Genomic DNA, 14753 nt, shown 5'->3' on the forward strand with positions numbered 1-14753 from the left:
TTTCAATGATGGTCATACATTCATTTATAATTTAGTCATTTCCAGCAGTTCCCAGTTTATCATCAACACAATTTTTTTACCTCATGTTTTATATTCATCTTGTGTACGGTACTTTTATGAGGTAAAGATATTTGGGAGGTTGTAATTCCCAATGTGTAGGGGAGCGTGTACATGTGTTTAGAAACTGGAAATGTATTTTATGTTATAGAGTTATGTGCTCTTTGTATACATTACACATTGATTGATATCTATAATGTGTTTACATGTTTTTATATATACTTGAACTTTAGATAATGTTTTTGCAGTAAGTACATATGAAATTGATATGTATGTGCTATATTAATCCTGGAATATTCCAGTAATCGCATAAACAAGAACTAAGTGAGACATCAAATATATAAGACTTAAAATATAGTTTACGACACTAATGCCAGGTTCAGAAAGGTGGTAGCACACATTTTGACTTTTATCACAATTAAGTTAATAACAATTGTAAGGTTTAAGGTGGGCACCAAAAATTAATAGCAATTTGGCAAATTTGATCAGAAAATCTGTAGCCAAATTCAAGTAACATTTAGCTAAATAGAATAATTTTTAAAAATTCAATTACTCATAAAAGAACACACAATTTTCAAATTAGCTTTTTGGCAAACTGGTGATGACATATTTGCTAAATTCAACTTTTCGTGATTTGGCAAACAACAGCTTAAACCCTGCAATTTTTGGTATTAATACCAGTAGGGTATTACAACTGCCATGTTGATTGTCATGAGATTCATGCATAGGAAATATTATGGACATATCAATTATTCCAGAACCGTAAGTACATGAGCTTTAGAAATTTAAACTGGGCAAAGATGTTATAAGTTAAAAAAACAAAACAAAAAACAAACAATTGACCCATTTTGTTTTCTAATTGGGGGCATTAAAAATAACAGTAACAGATGTGGCTTTGTCATCTTTGCTTATTATTTATTGTTGACACTTGCAGTTGCTTTCAAGATCTATGACATCGACAAGGACGGCTACATTTCCAACGGTGAGTTGTTCCAGGTGCTCAAGATGATGGTGGGCAACAATCTGAAGGACACACAGCTGCAGCAGATAGTAGACAAGACAATCATTCATGCAGACACTGACGGTGATGGCAAGATCTCCTTTGAAGAGTTTTGTGCTGTGAGTCCTATGCAATTTGAGCTTTATTATATACAGTCATAATATACAGGCTTGTTGGAAGAAACAGGCGGGGATTTTTGAAGCTACCTTTGTGCTTCGAAATCGTAAAACCATAGTAGGCTATGACATCACTACACTGGCCTCGATGGTGTTGTGTTTAAGCCAGGGCTAGCTCTGCCACTCGCCAAAATCGCCAGTTGTGAATTTTGAGAACTATCAATTAGCAATTTTTTTTTTAATTTGGCGAAAACAAATTGTGCAATAAGTGATATTTTATTGAAAAATAGCTATAGGTTTTGCATTTTTGAGATAATTTGGCGAAATTTTTTGATCACCCATCGGACATAAGACTGGTAGGTACAGGGTTTGCAACCCATTACCAGCTCCCACCCAGAGAGTTTTTAACGACTCAGTGGGTAGGTGTAAGACCACTACACGCTCTTTCTCACTAACCACTAACTACTAACCTATTGTCCTGGACAGACAACCCAGATAGCTAAGGTGTGTGCCCAGGACAGCGTGTTTGAATCATAACTGGATATAGGCACGAAAATAAGTTGAAATGAAATGACAGCACTACAGCATATGCCATAGTGACGTCATAGCTTATGAGGGTTTTATGATTCCATAACACTAAAATAGCTTCAAAAATATGGACCATGGTTTATTTGAAATTTGTGACACTAATGATAGCATCTTTTTACTGAGGAACATTTTAAAAATTTCATTACATGTTAATTATATCATTTTGTGGGACAAGCTTGAAATGCATGCCCAGGACAGTGTGTTTGAACCATAATTGGATATAGGCACGAAAATAAATTGAAATGACATCACTACAGCACATGCCATAGTGACGTCATAGCTTATGAGGGTTTTATGATTCCGTAACACTAAAATAACTTTGAAAATATGGACCGTGGTTCATTTGAATGTTTCACTAATGATAGCATCTTTTTACTGAGCAACATTTGTTTAATTTCATTACATGTTAATTATATCATTTTGTGGAACAAGCTTGAAATGCAAACTATACTGCACACTGAATGAAATCTATGATGGATTGACATATTTATCCATTATGAACCTAAACTTTATTATGATGTACTTCATTATGAACCTAAACGATTCATTCAATGTAATTTCAATAAGTTTCTCTTAATTGTTCCTTAATATAATAATTACTAAATTTCCCTTATGTTCATTATAATTTAATGCGAGTCTGTTCCTTTTTTAATGAATGCAAAAATAATGTAGTTTGGGAAGGTCATATTGAAGACGTCAGTTGATATTGGTATTTTGTCTTATTAAGCATTATTATTTAAGAACCAAAATATAATTTCTTGGTTTGCACAGTCTGCACATGATTTTGTTTTGTTCATACCCCGATGAATGTAAAAGAAATAACAACCAATTAATAATTCTTCCTCAAACAGAAGTTATTGTAGCAGTTTATATACATGTAGATATTAGATTTACTGTATATTGTGATTCCTAATTTTTTATTAATAATATGCTAAGAATCAATATGTTAATAATTTGGTAGATTGTAGCAATTTTGAAACGTTACCATTACAGATTAGAGTGATTTACTTCAAGCATTAATTGATGACACCATTTCTATTTTCTTGGTGGATTGTAGCAATTCTAAAACTTTACCATTACCGACTAGAGTATTTTACTTTGAGCAGTAAATGATTACAACTATTTGTCTTTTCATTGCCAGGTTGTTGGTAGTATGGATGTTCACAAGAAGATGGTTGTGGACGTTTGAACCCCCATACACTGGGACGACTCCTATGTGTTTTCCATGACAGCTTGGTGGTCTCTCAGCCCTGATTCTAATATGTTATGGTCTTTCATGTTAGATAGAGCAGCCGGTATTTCCAACATTTTGTTCCCCGATGTGCCAGTGGGTGGAGAGATGGCCAGGCAACGTGCGGTGTTCCCCTAAATCTCTCTCTCTCAGCCTCTCGGCTGCCGAATCCAGCCTCTCGGATCTTCACTACAGCTTTATAGTCTTCTTGGGTTTTTTAACTAGCTTTCCAATAAATTACTCTAGCGACTTGTGAGTCTTAATAGGTTTTTTTTTAGTTTTGTGCATTTCGAACCAATGCTCATTGTTTTCGTTCTAAGGTTAGTCTGTTGTTGGTGTTTGATGTCTTAGCTGTTGTTTGTTGTTAGAATATGTCAGTTTAATTTATTAATATTCTCTGTTTTATTACAAGTGTGTTTAGCTATGCTAGCTAGGGCTTCAGCTGTCAGTCAGTAGTGGAAATATTCGGTTAATCTTTGTATTTAAAGTAATTATTGTTTATTGTAAAAATAAATAAATAATATGAACTATTTATTATATTCTCAGGGCACCAAAAGGGCTTGACCACACAAGTTACAATTTTTGTTTGTTTGTTTTGGTTTCATTGCTTTTACCAACCGCTTTAGACTTTCCCAGCTTAACTGATATTGGATTAGTCTAATGTGGAAATACAAGGGTAAAAATACACAAATACTTTAATCATTGTTATGTGTGTTTAGTGTCTGTATGGTTTTTGCATACTGGTATGTATATGTAGATAGTGTGTTTATGTGTCTAAATGGTTGTCCAGATGTCATTATTCTGTTCTTCAGCTGTAGTGTGGAAATCTATTTTTCATTACCAGTGGTAGATCATGAAATTGGTAATTAACATGGACTCTAGGCATAATTTAGAACTTAACTTAATTTGTATCCTTTTGGTCCTCAGTTGTTTTTTGTGATCATGATGAAAATATTTATAAAAGAGATGGGGTGGAGGATCATGCCCTATAGGACAAAATTCAAATTCAAATTCAACTGTTCAGAAATTATTGCTGTATCATTCTTGACAGTCCTCGAAGCAGCATAATTAATGCCACTGAAGTCATTGTAAACTGATGGAGACGAGAATTTTATTGAAAACATTTCGAACAAGAAATCTACAAGGACGTATTTTAAGAAGGGCAAATGATCTCGACAACAGAAAAACTGGAATGTTTTCTTTGAAAATTATATTTTCCCCATTCTCCATAACTTTTCGATCATTACCACTTTGGTATGCTCAGAATGCACTTTCAAAACTTAAACCAAACCAACCCATAAATTTGTTGCATATTACATTCAGACAACATGCACATTTTATTCATTAAAAATTAACTCAAAACTGACATATTAATGAGCAGTGAGAGAATGCTGCATATATTGTAGCTGCACAAGACAAGAGTCCAATGGAAGTTATGACAGAGAGTTGGTTGTATACAGCCATAATCCACTTCTGTCAGATGATTTGTCTATAGGAAAGCTAACCTTGACCATGATGTAATTACCACTTCATCTGTAAGAGGACTGCCACTGTTACCAGTACAGTCCAGTATTTGGAGGCATCTTGTTTAGAAAGGTCAAGTTCTGTACTGGTTTTTAAAAAGGGACTGTAAAAATGTCCGGTTTTGAGGGTAGTCTGGTTTACAGAGGGTCCTGTCTTGAGAGGTTTCATTGTATAAGCACCAGTAAAGGCTTCAAAAACTTTTATGTAGCTTCCATAAACAATGGCACTTCTGAATTCACACACGGATGTGCATTGAGTAATATATCAAGCAAGGAACTGTTGGTATTTGAAATTTTGTACGGAGTACTGAGAGCCAAACGTCTCCAATATGAAACTGGTGACTAAATCAAGCAAGAAGAAAGGAGTTTCTGATCAGGTTGTCAAATGTGATATGTGTGTTTATTCGCATTGATTTCATGCATTCCCTTCTCAGTTTAGATCGTGAAGATCATTAGACTAGTTGGCTTTATAAAGTCGTTATTTAGGCAACAGTTCATAAACATAATGAACAAAAACATATCCTCCTTTTAGGCTAGATAAATTATCCCAAGATTGTTTTCAGAAAGGATCATTATTTTGTACTTTTTTATTTTTAATATTGGTAATTGCAATTTGTTCTTTCAGCTGTTTTTCATTTCATTGTGTTGTCTCCACTTCAAAGCATGCTAAAAATATATGATGTAATATTGCTAACAAAAATCATCTTGGTATATGATTTCTGTATTTGCATATTACCCATAGATTGGTTAATTATCATCAAAATTAGATACATACACTGGGTAGTTTCAATCCAAAAATACTGTCAGTTATTTCTGTCTCTTCACAAAATATTACTTACAGCTAGTTTTCTAATTGTAGTGTGAATTTATTGCATATGGTTATTAGTTGTTGTTTGTTTTCACTATTATGTTTAATACAGATTGCACAGTTAAAAATAAATTAGCTAAATTATAGTGTTTGCTTCTCAGTCTTGTGCACTTTTTAAATCTTTATTTTTTATTGTTTATCAGAAATTTAGTATAACTGAAACCACAGTATTTGCGATTCAGTCCCCTTGTCTCATTCCAACCTGAGCTCAACGATTAGTATCTTGAAGACCTTGGTATGTGCAGTCCTGTCTTGTCAGAAAGTGTATGCTTAAAGTTTCTTCTGACTGTTAACAAATACTGGAAGTTAGCTTCTCCAACACACAAGCCAAGTGTCACAATTACGATATGTTTGACACCTAAATAGCAATAAGCTGCTGATTAGGAACTGTGCCAAGGTGTTCAAATAACATTAATTTTACACTCTTGGTTGTAGTTGATTAGACATTTGTGTAAATAAAAGGATCTAGGATGTAGCTTTACCATAAATATCAATATTTTTTAATGTAAATATAAAGGAAACAACATCAACAAATAAATATTAACATATTTAAGATAAATTTAAAATGTAAGTCTCGAAAGTTTAACTTTTTAAGAGAAGTAGGATTATGATGTACTGGTACTGCTTTGGTTATTTTACATCAAGGATATGTTTTAAAAAGACATTCTGGGTGTCAAACTGGGTACAGTGTTTTAACTATTGATATCCGTTCATTTATCTTCTAAGCCTTTGATTGGGACTGGATTCTAGTTGGCTCCATTATAAAATGTCTTAAGAGTTTACTGGATATGAACTTGATGATCAAATGAGATAAATTAAGTTTTTGTTAAAATATATTAAAAAAACTATTCTCAGTACTTGGCATTTGAGAGAGGGACTGGATTACAAACAAGTTATTTGCTATCTATCTCTGAGGACTGGATTTCAAATGAATTGAGTTATTTATTTACTGTCGGTCTCATTGCTACTGGCTAAAGCTGAAGCTCTGGTAAGAAGTGTTGTCACAGTTACTCAACACTGCAAGATAAAAGTTTTGTTTACATATATATGAAACTGTGTATGTGATCACATTACATTTGCTTGAGTCGTGATAATTAATGTATTGTACAGCATAATATATATGTTTGGCGATATTTGTTTGTAGTTGTTTGCAGAATTTTTGCAGAATTTGTATTTGTTTTTACTTCTCATTTAACTGTTGCCCGAACCACAGCTGATTTAGTTTATTCTGTTTTTTGTGTCTTTAACTGTGTCTACTTTAAAAAACCCAAACCAAACCCTACAAAAACCACTATCTTCAAGTCATATTGAATTTCCAAAGTTTTCTTTTAAATAGTTTTCAAATTAATTTGTTCAAATTAGTGTTAAGAGTTCCAATTTTTTAATAGAGACCTTAAAATTTGTTGACGTCTAGATAGTGATATATTAACAACATAAAAATATATCGATGACATCTGATTTATGATAAAAAATTATATATCACTTTATTATAAAATTTAATAAATTTGGCCTCGTAAAATATTAGCTGTTTTTGTTCTTGGCTAATTGTTTTTGTGTTCCAAAATATTTCATAATTTAATATATTGAAAATACTGTAAGGAGAAAGAATCTTTATTTGGTTTTATCCTCTAACTTGTAAATGCAAGTTGCATAATTAGCTCAAGCTGCATAATGAACTGGCCATTTTGGAATATAAAATATTAGACGTGTAACATAATGTATGTAAAACTTAAATAAAATGTAAAAAAAAAAAAATCACATTGATAATGTTATGAGACATGTTAATTAAGACTACCATAATATAACTGAATCATAGTGATCAGTTAAATCATTTTGAATAAATATATTTTGAATATATTATTTCCATATAGTAGGAATATAATCAGCTTCATTTATTTAAAGATGTGTTGGAATTGTTTTTTATTTTTTTTTCAAAATACTTTCTTTCTTTTTTTCCCAGTCACTTTTTTGTGTACTGGCTTAAAATACCAATCGAACAAATGTTTCTTATATAATTATAAAATAACAATGATATTTTAATATACTTAATAGTACTTGTATCTTTTTGTAATTACCGGTAGTTACTTAATTACTAGTTATTGAAATGTGTTATAGTATATTCATGTATAGAAGGTATATAAGTCTGCATCATTTTATTTTATTACTATATTAGCATGTATTTGTGTCTTTACATCCTAAAAGCTTACAGATTAGTAATTGGACGTGAAGTTTGCATTTTCAAAGCTCTTAGTCCTAAATGATTGGCATAACACCTTTTTTATACTTGAGTTTCATAGGGCAGAAACACACAAATGCATGTGTTGATATTTCACTGATGGGTGTAACCTTATTCAGTGGAGAGGATAATTAAATATTGTGAAAAACAAAAACAATGCATTACCTGAAGTGAAATGTATTCATATCATTCCAAAAGCATGCACATTACAATTACAATTATATTACTATCTGATTTCAACCAAAGTTAACATGGTGGGATGCTTTGTTTTTTCTCATGTCGGTAACTCAAGTATTGGATTACACAGACGAATGCCAAATTATTTGTCTTGCGTTGCCAAGTAATGGTTGGTTATTTGACATACTGTTGAAATACTGTCCAGAAATATAGGAAGAATGTTTGGCTTCATAAGAGCAGTCTTTTTTTTTTGGGGGGGGGGGGGGGGGGGGGTGTCTTTTTTCTTCTGTTTTTTTTTCAAGGAGCATCAATGAATTAAATAATGTGTGATTTGGGGTGTGGCTGGGTTAAATTGAGAGTTAACTGATAGTTCTTTCTCTATTGGCTAATTGATTCATTAAGATTTAATGTCTGTTTTGATATGTTGTGTGTTCGTCCCTCACTGATTTTAGTACATCCATAACCTATTTAACAACATAATTTGGAAATTTCTCTATAGCTTATTAAATAGAATACCCTGGATTAATTCATTGTGTGATTGGAATCCGCTTTTCCACAACTTGTTAAAGAAAGCATAAATTGATCTCTCTGGCTTATATTTATACATTCGTAAAAGCAAATGAGACTAAGAATAGTAAAATTAGTATTTATGAAAATTAATATTGTACATTAAAGGCAGCATACTGAAATTCACAAATTTAATGAAAGTTGTAGGCTTTTTAACAGTATCCCAATACTATACATAAATGCTTAGTTATAAAGAAAGTAAAATGTAGAACTTAGACTGATCTTAATATGAAGTGAAATGCATAAAGGTTAGAAAAAGAAAAAGCCAGTAGATAGTCTGTGTGCAACACACAACAAATATATATATATATATATATATATATAATTGTATAATTTTGATATTGCTTGCTTTTGAAATGTTCATATATATGCATGGTTTAGGCTGCTGTTGACAAATTACAAATTGAATTTAAGTTTAGCAAATATATTTTGAAGTATATCTGCTGACAAGTTAATTCTCTACCAGTTTATTTTGGCTTGACAAACTTGAATGTTTATCACCAGCTTCATATTGTGTCAAGTGTAACATTTAAATTACTGTGGTTGCATATTATATTGAATTATAGTGTTTTTTTATAATTATCGTTCCAAATTTTTTTTAATTAAGCTTGATACAGTATGTTTATTGTACTAAAACATCTAATGTTTAAAAAGAATAACCATTGTTAGCAAGACAATCTGATAGAAAGAAAAAAACACAATTGTCTTGACATAACGGGCACAGTTTTCAGAAGTAGTTAATTATAGAATTAACATCAAGAATAGAAGAAGAAAAATTGTCTTGACATAACGGGCACAGTTTTCAGAAGTAGTTAATTATAGAATTAACATGAAGATAATTAATCAAACTTAATGTGAGGTTTGGCTTCATGAAAAAAAACCCACTAAAAAACTATCAAGTTTAATGGAATTATTAGTTCCATTTCTTTATATGTATTGTTAGTGTTTGAGAGTGTGGTCATATGGAATACAGTTTTCGCACTATATTCCATTGATGTTAATTAAGCCTGTTTAAACTAGTCCCTTTAGAGAGATTTTCAGTTGACTCGGTGGAAAACATTTAACATCTATTCATTCTAGCTCTCTTTGTGATATTGTGTTATAAAATATGCTGATCCAGATACACTGCTCTATTTACTTATTAAAAAATGTTTGTTTCACCTGAAGTCAGGAATGAAAATTGATATTTAAACTATTTAGAGATTAAACTTGTACATATGTTCTTTATCATCATCTAATACCACTTGAACCATGCTCTTTATTTAAATATAGTTATTGTCATCTAAAAATAAGCAGAGGTTTTTTGTTTTTTCCCTTCAATATTTGGTTAAACAATTAAATTGGTTATTGGTAACGGGTAAATATAGTTTTTTAACAGTATCCTTCGTTATTGTCTTTTAGAAACTGTTCCATCCAATCTTGTTTTGATAATAACACGTGTTTACAAATACACATCATGCTAGTTGTAAGAAAGAATGTCTTTAAGCCGATTAAATCTGTTGCAGCTATCATGCTGTGTTACTATGCACCTACAAGGTACTATGAGACAAAGAAACTACCGTACTGAATATAACTTATTTAACACTGTATAAGTATCACCATGGAACACTAATCACTCAAATCAACTATCAAAATAACTTAAGAACTAGATATTACGATATGTTAGTAACATGGGGATTGAGTGCCATTCTCGACCAAATCTGTTTAATCAAAAAGGACTCATTTTGATGAGGTGGGGCTGTTTTGGGGTTGGGCATTTTTTTTTAATTCTTTGATCAAGCATCTGCTATATAATGGTTCGAGGGTAAAATATCTGCCTCGTTATCGTTCTGAAGTCAAACGTCTGCCACATAGTTGTTTTTATGGTCAAGAAAAATATTTAGATATGTGCAGAAAGAAGTTAATTTCAGACACCCAAAACTGAAATATGAGCTGACTGTTATAAATCAGGGTATATAGTAGAGAGAGAAAAAAAAACATTGGTTTTGTCTGTATAGATACTACTTTTCATTGTACAAAATCCATACTGAAGGCTACCTGTGCAAAATGTTCGCTGGCCACTAACAGAAATTTTGAAACTGATCTGGTAATACTAATATGTATAGTGAGCCATTGTTGTTATTTTGGTTTCTTTAACACATTTAGTTAAAATATGTTGTCCACTTGTGCATCTAGCTGATTGTATTTCACTATTTGTAAAGACATTTTTAAACAAATCTATAAAAAAAAAATTCCATATTTATATATATATACATGTAACTATGTCTATTGTACTTTACATTTAACTGTAGCCATAGATTTAAGTCAAATATCATTTTTCTTCTTTTCACTTGTTTTGCCAATGTCACAAATGCCAAAGTTTTTCTTTTATTTGCAGGGGCAATCGCCCCCAACACATTTTTAAAATATATATTTTTTTGTTCTGTTTTTATTTGTAATGTTGAGTTTTCCATTTTTAACTTTTTGGTTTTTTTTCTTTTTGTGTCAGTGACCAACTTAATTCTCAATTGCTGTGTGGACTGAATTTGTTGCATGTATTTTGGTGTGTACATTAAACTTATTAAAAATGGCTTGTGTATATTGAAAACTTGTATATTTTTGCAGTCATTTGAATATTGCATAAGCCCTTTTTATTATTGTCCGTTTGTGACTTGCTCTGTAAATTTGAACCATTTGTACGTTATGTGATACCTTTTTCACTATATCCTTTACTCGTGTTCAGTCTTGCTTGTCTTCAACAAGCCATCTAATATATTCATTTTATCTTTTCACAATATTGCTAATTTTTCTTGAATAAATTTTGCAAATATTTCATTATGAGTTGTTTTTTAATAATTTACTTTGAAAACAATTCTCTAATATACTGAGGGCTGTTCAAGAATTAGTCATAGGGGTGTGTGCATTTTAAAAATATATATTCACCAGAAAATTAAATTTTGATTGAAGTATGCTTAAAGAAAAAAATGGCAGAAAACCCACCAGTAATAAAATCATTATTAGTACTTGTCACCTGCAGGTTATCAGTTTTGGTCAAATTTGACATCTTTTTTTTTTCGATGGGAAAAATACACCATGTCGCATATCATTTGAATATGAAATAATGGCTGACTGGAATTAAAGCTGTGTATAAAATTTTCAAAAACATTTATTAAGCGTGAGATCATATGATAAAGAGATTATTACCCTGGTTTGTTTTATAACTGCTAATACCATACACTGAGAATGAAAACGATCACATATTACAATTTTTATTCCTAATATATGATATTGACTGTACCAAAATGCACTATTAATAACCTCTTTATACTATGCTAAATAGCTGGCTGGACTTTTTTTCAAACAACTATTTATAGGTGTCAAACATGGTACTTTAAAAGAATGGAAAGATTATTTTTTTTTTTTTAATCTGGAAATTTAATATTGGTGGTTAAGTACCGAGATTAGCTGTACAATTAGGGTTGCACAGTGGTCTATTCAGAATGGATTCAAAGCATTGGCTAAAACTATATCATAAGTTTTGAGCAGAGAATATGGTAAATTACTGGCCTTTGATATTTGTGGAAAAACTGAAAACTATGTACAAAATTAAAAATGTGGAAAACTTTCATGACTGAAAGAAAGTTGTATTACACAATCATTTTGTGTGAAAACTAGTTTTAATCCGATCTCAGGGTGGGACGTAGCTCAGCGGTAAAGTGCATGCTTGATGCACGGGTGGTCTAGGATCAATCCTAGTCTGTGGTCCCATTGGGCTATTTCTCATTTCAATCAGTATATCAAAGGCTGTGGTATGTGCTGTCATGTCTGTGGGATGGTACATATAAAAGATTTCGTGCTACTAATGGAAAAATGTACTGGGTTTCCTCTAAGACTATATTTCAATTGTTTGACATCCAATAGTATACCAAAGGCTGTGGTATGTGCTGTCATGTCTGTGGGATGGTACATAAAAAGGATTTCGTGCTACTAATGGAAAAATGTACTGGGTTTCCTCTAAGACTATATTTCAAATGTTTGACATCCAATAGCTGATGATTAATAAATCAATGTGCTCTAGTGCTATTGTTAAACAAAACAAACTTTTAATCATATCCCATTCAGATACAGACCTGTCTAATTAGTAAGTTTATAAAGAAATACACATATTTCAGTGTTACGATCATATTGTCATTAGTTTTATATCTAAAGGAACTATAAGAGTGACGTGACACGCTTCCTTAATGATTGTAGTTATCCTGTGGAATTTTTAAAAATGGAATTGGATTTCAACCAGTGTTTCTCGACTGGTGTATCCAAGGCTGTTGTATTTTCTGTATGTAGAAGAGCAAGATAAATTAGAAATAAAAAATTCATAAATTTGGCTCTACCAATGTGATGATTATCAAAATCCACAATCGATTGTGTGAATATTTTTTAACCAATTCATCCTCCCATTTAGAAGGGGCGGGACGTAGCCAAGTGGTAAAGCGCTTGCCTGATGCGCTACGGTCTGGGATCGATCCCTGTCGGTGGGCCCATTAGGCTATTTTTCGCTCCAGCCAGTGCACCAGGACTGGTATATCAAAGGCTGTGGTATGTGTTATCCTGTCTGTGGGATGGTGCATATAAAAGATCCCTTGCTGCTAATCGAAAAGAGTAGCCCATGAAGTGGGGACACCGAGTTTCCTCTCAATATCTGTGTGGTTCTTAACCATGTCTTACGCCATATAACTAAATAAAATGTGTTGAATGCATCATTAAATGAAACTTTTTTTTTCTTTTTTTTTTTTACCTCCCCTTTAAATAGTGGTATTGATGTAAATATTTGGGGTTGGGGTTTGTTTCATGTGCACGTAAAGAAAAAAGTTATTAAAGATAAAATTAGATTTGTAGGGTCTATCCCAGAGACCCTGACAATAGGTGCATGGTGCTTATAGTACAAATCCTGGTGTTCATATAATTCTAACAGATTGGTTTGTGGACAGTTGATCAGTTGGTGCAAACTAATTATAACCCATGATCGATGAAATAACTATTTTATTTAAACATGCACTCAACACGTTTTATTTACAGTTAAATGGCGTCAGACATATGGTTCAGGACCAGAGATATTGAGAGAGAAAGCCACTGTCGCCAGTTCATGGGCTACTCTTTTTCAGTTAGCATCAAGGGTTTTTACATGCACCATCCCACAGACAGGGTAATATATACCACAGCTTTTGATATACCAGTCGTGCACTGGCTGGAACGAGAAATAGCCCAATGGGCCCACCAATGGGGATCGATCCCAGACTGACCGTGCATCGAGCGAGCGCTTTACCACTGGGCTATGTCCCACCCCGATGATCGATGATGAAATTCCAACCGATTCACAATACTAAGAGCACATACTGGGTACATGTTATATGTCTACAAAAAAACACCAAGTTTCTGCTGATTAGAAGTAGCCATTTAGGTAGGGGGTTTTCAATGTGCTATGGTGCTTTTTCCTTTTGATATTGGAGTACAAGTGCTAAACAATAAAACATACTTCTTATTAAACAAAACATTTTATTGCAATAAATAATTTAATGTCCACATACATGAGCAAACAATATTACAGACAAAATTTAATAAAATATCCAAAACATACTTTCCCTTGAGAAAGTACCATAATGTCTCATAATCTTTTCCCAAAAATTCCCATCGGATGAAAAGATAAAAAAAATCTAAAATGTTCTGGAAGTTAAGGTTAATGCCGCGGTCATTTGGTTCTCATGACAAGACATGCAGAAAATCCTACTCCAGTTCACAAGTTGTGTTCACAGGTTATTTCGCCAAACAAATGCTCTTCACAAATTGTGAATAGGGAAATAAAATATTCACAACTGCTAATGAACGCAGTATAAGCCCTACCTGTCAACTCTTGCTGTCTTTGTGCTTTGATTTAGAAAAATCCCATATCATTTTTATTCCAGCAGCTTATGTGCCGGCAACAATGTTGTCTTGTGTGGTGTCATTACTAACAGCTAATGAGGTATAGTAGAACATTCCTTCTTACTCCCTGTTCTAAAAATTTGTCTGAACCAGAATGATTTGATAGCAATCTCAAACTGACACTATCAGGCATGTGATTTTTCTGCTAATTGGCGGAATTCCGCTTTTTATAAATTTTTCCTTTTTTCTTTTTTTCAATTACCCCCTAGTCATCTGGTGTATTCTGCACTCGATTATGTGCCTTTGGCACGCATGTATCATTTTCAGCTTTTTTAGAAATGTTTCAATCACATGCCCAACTATATTACGAGAAGCATGTTTTTTTTTAAACAGGTGTTTAAGCATTTAAGTGTATATAGTTGCACATTTGTAAGACAAGAACAGGCTTTGTAAATTTGACCCAACTAATTATTGACAATGAAATTTAATTTGTGT

The 14753-nt window shown here is 32.3% G+C and overlaps 1 protein-coding gene across 2 annotated transcripts in view; it reads left to right on the forward strand.

Moving 5' to 3' along the window:
* Positions 1-11175, forward strand: part of LOC121370346 (calcineurin subunit B type 1) — a 29468-nt gene extending 18293 nt beyond the window's left edge. For both annotated transcript variants that reach the window (XM_041495501.1, XM_041495500.1), the window contains exons 5-6: positions 992-1176; positions 2903-11175. In XM_041495501.1, the coding sequence (XP_041351435.1) occupies positions 992-1176; positions 2903-2950 (233 nt within the window). In that variant the 3' untranslated portion in view covers positions 2951-11175. The remainder of the gene's footprint in view (positions 1-991; positions 1177-2902) is intronic.
* The last annotated feature ends 3578 nt before the right edge of the window (positions 11176-14753 follow it).

The sequence above is a fragment of the Gigantopelta aegis genome, chromosome 4 (genome assembly GCF_016097555.1).
Source record: "Gigantopelta aegis isolate Gae_Host chromosome 4, Gae_host_genome, whole genome shotgun sequence".
NCBI classification, from domain to species: domain Eukaryota; kingdom Metazoa; phylum Mollusca; class Gastropoda; order Neomphalida; family Peltospiridae; genus Gigantopelta; species Gigantopelta aegis.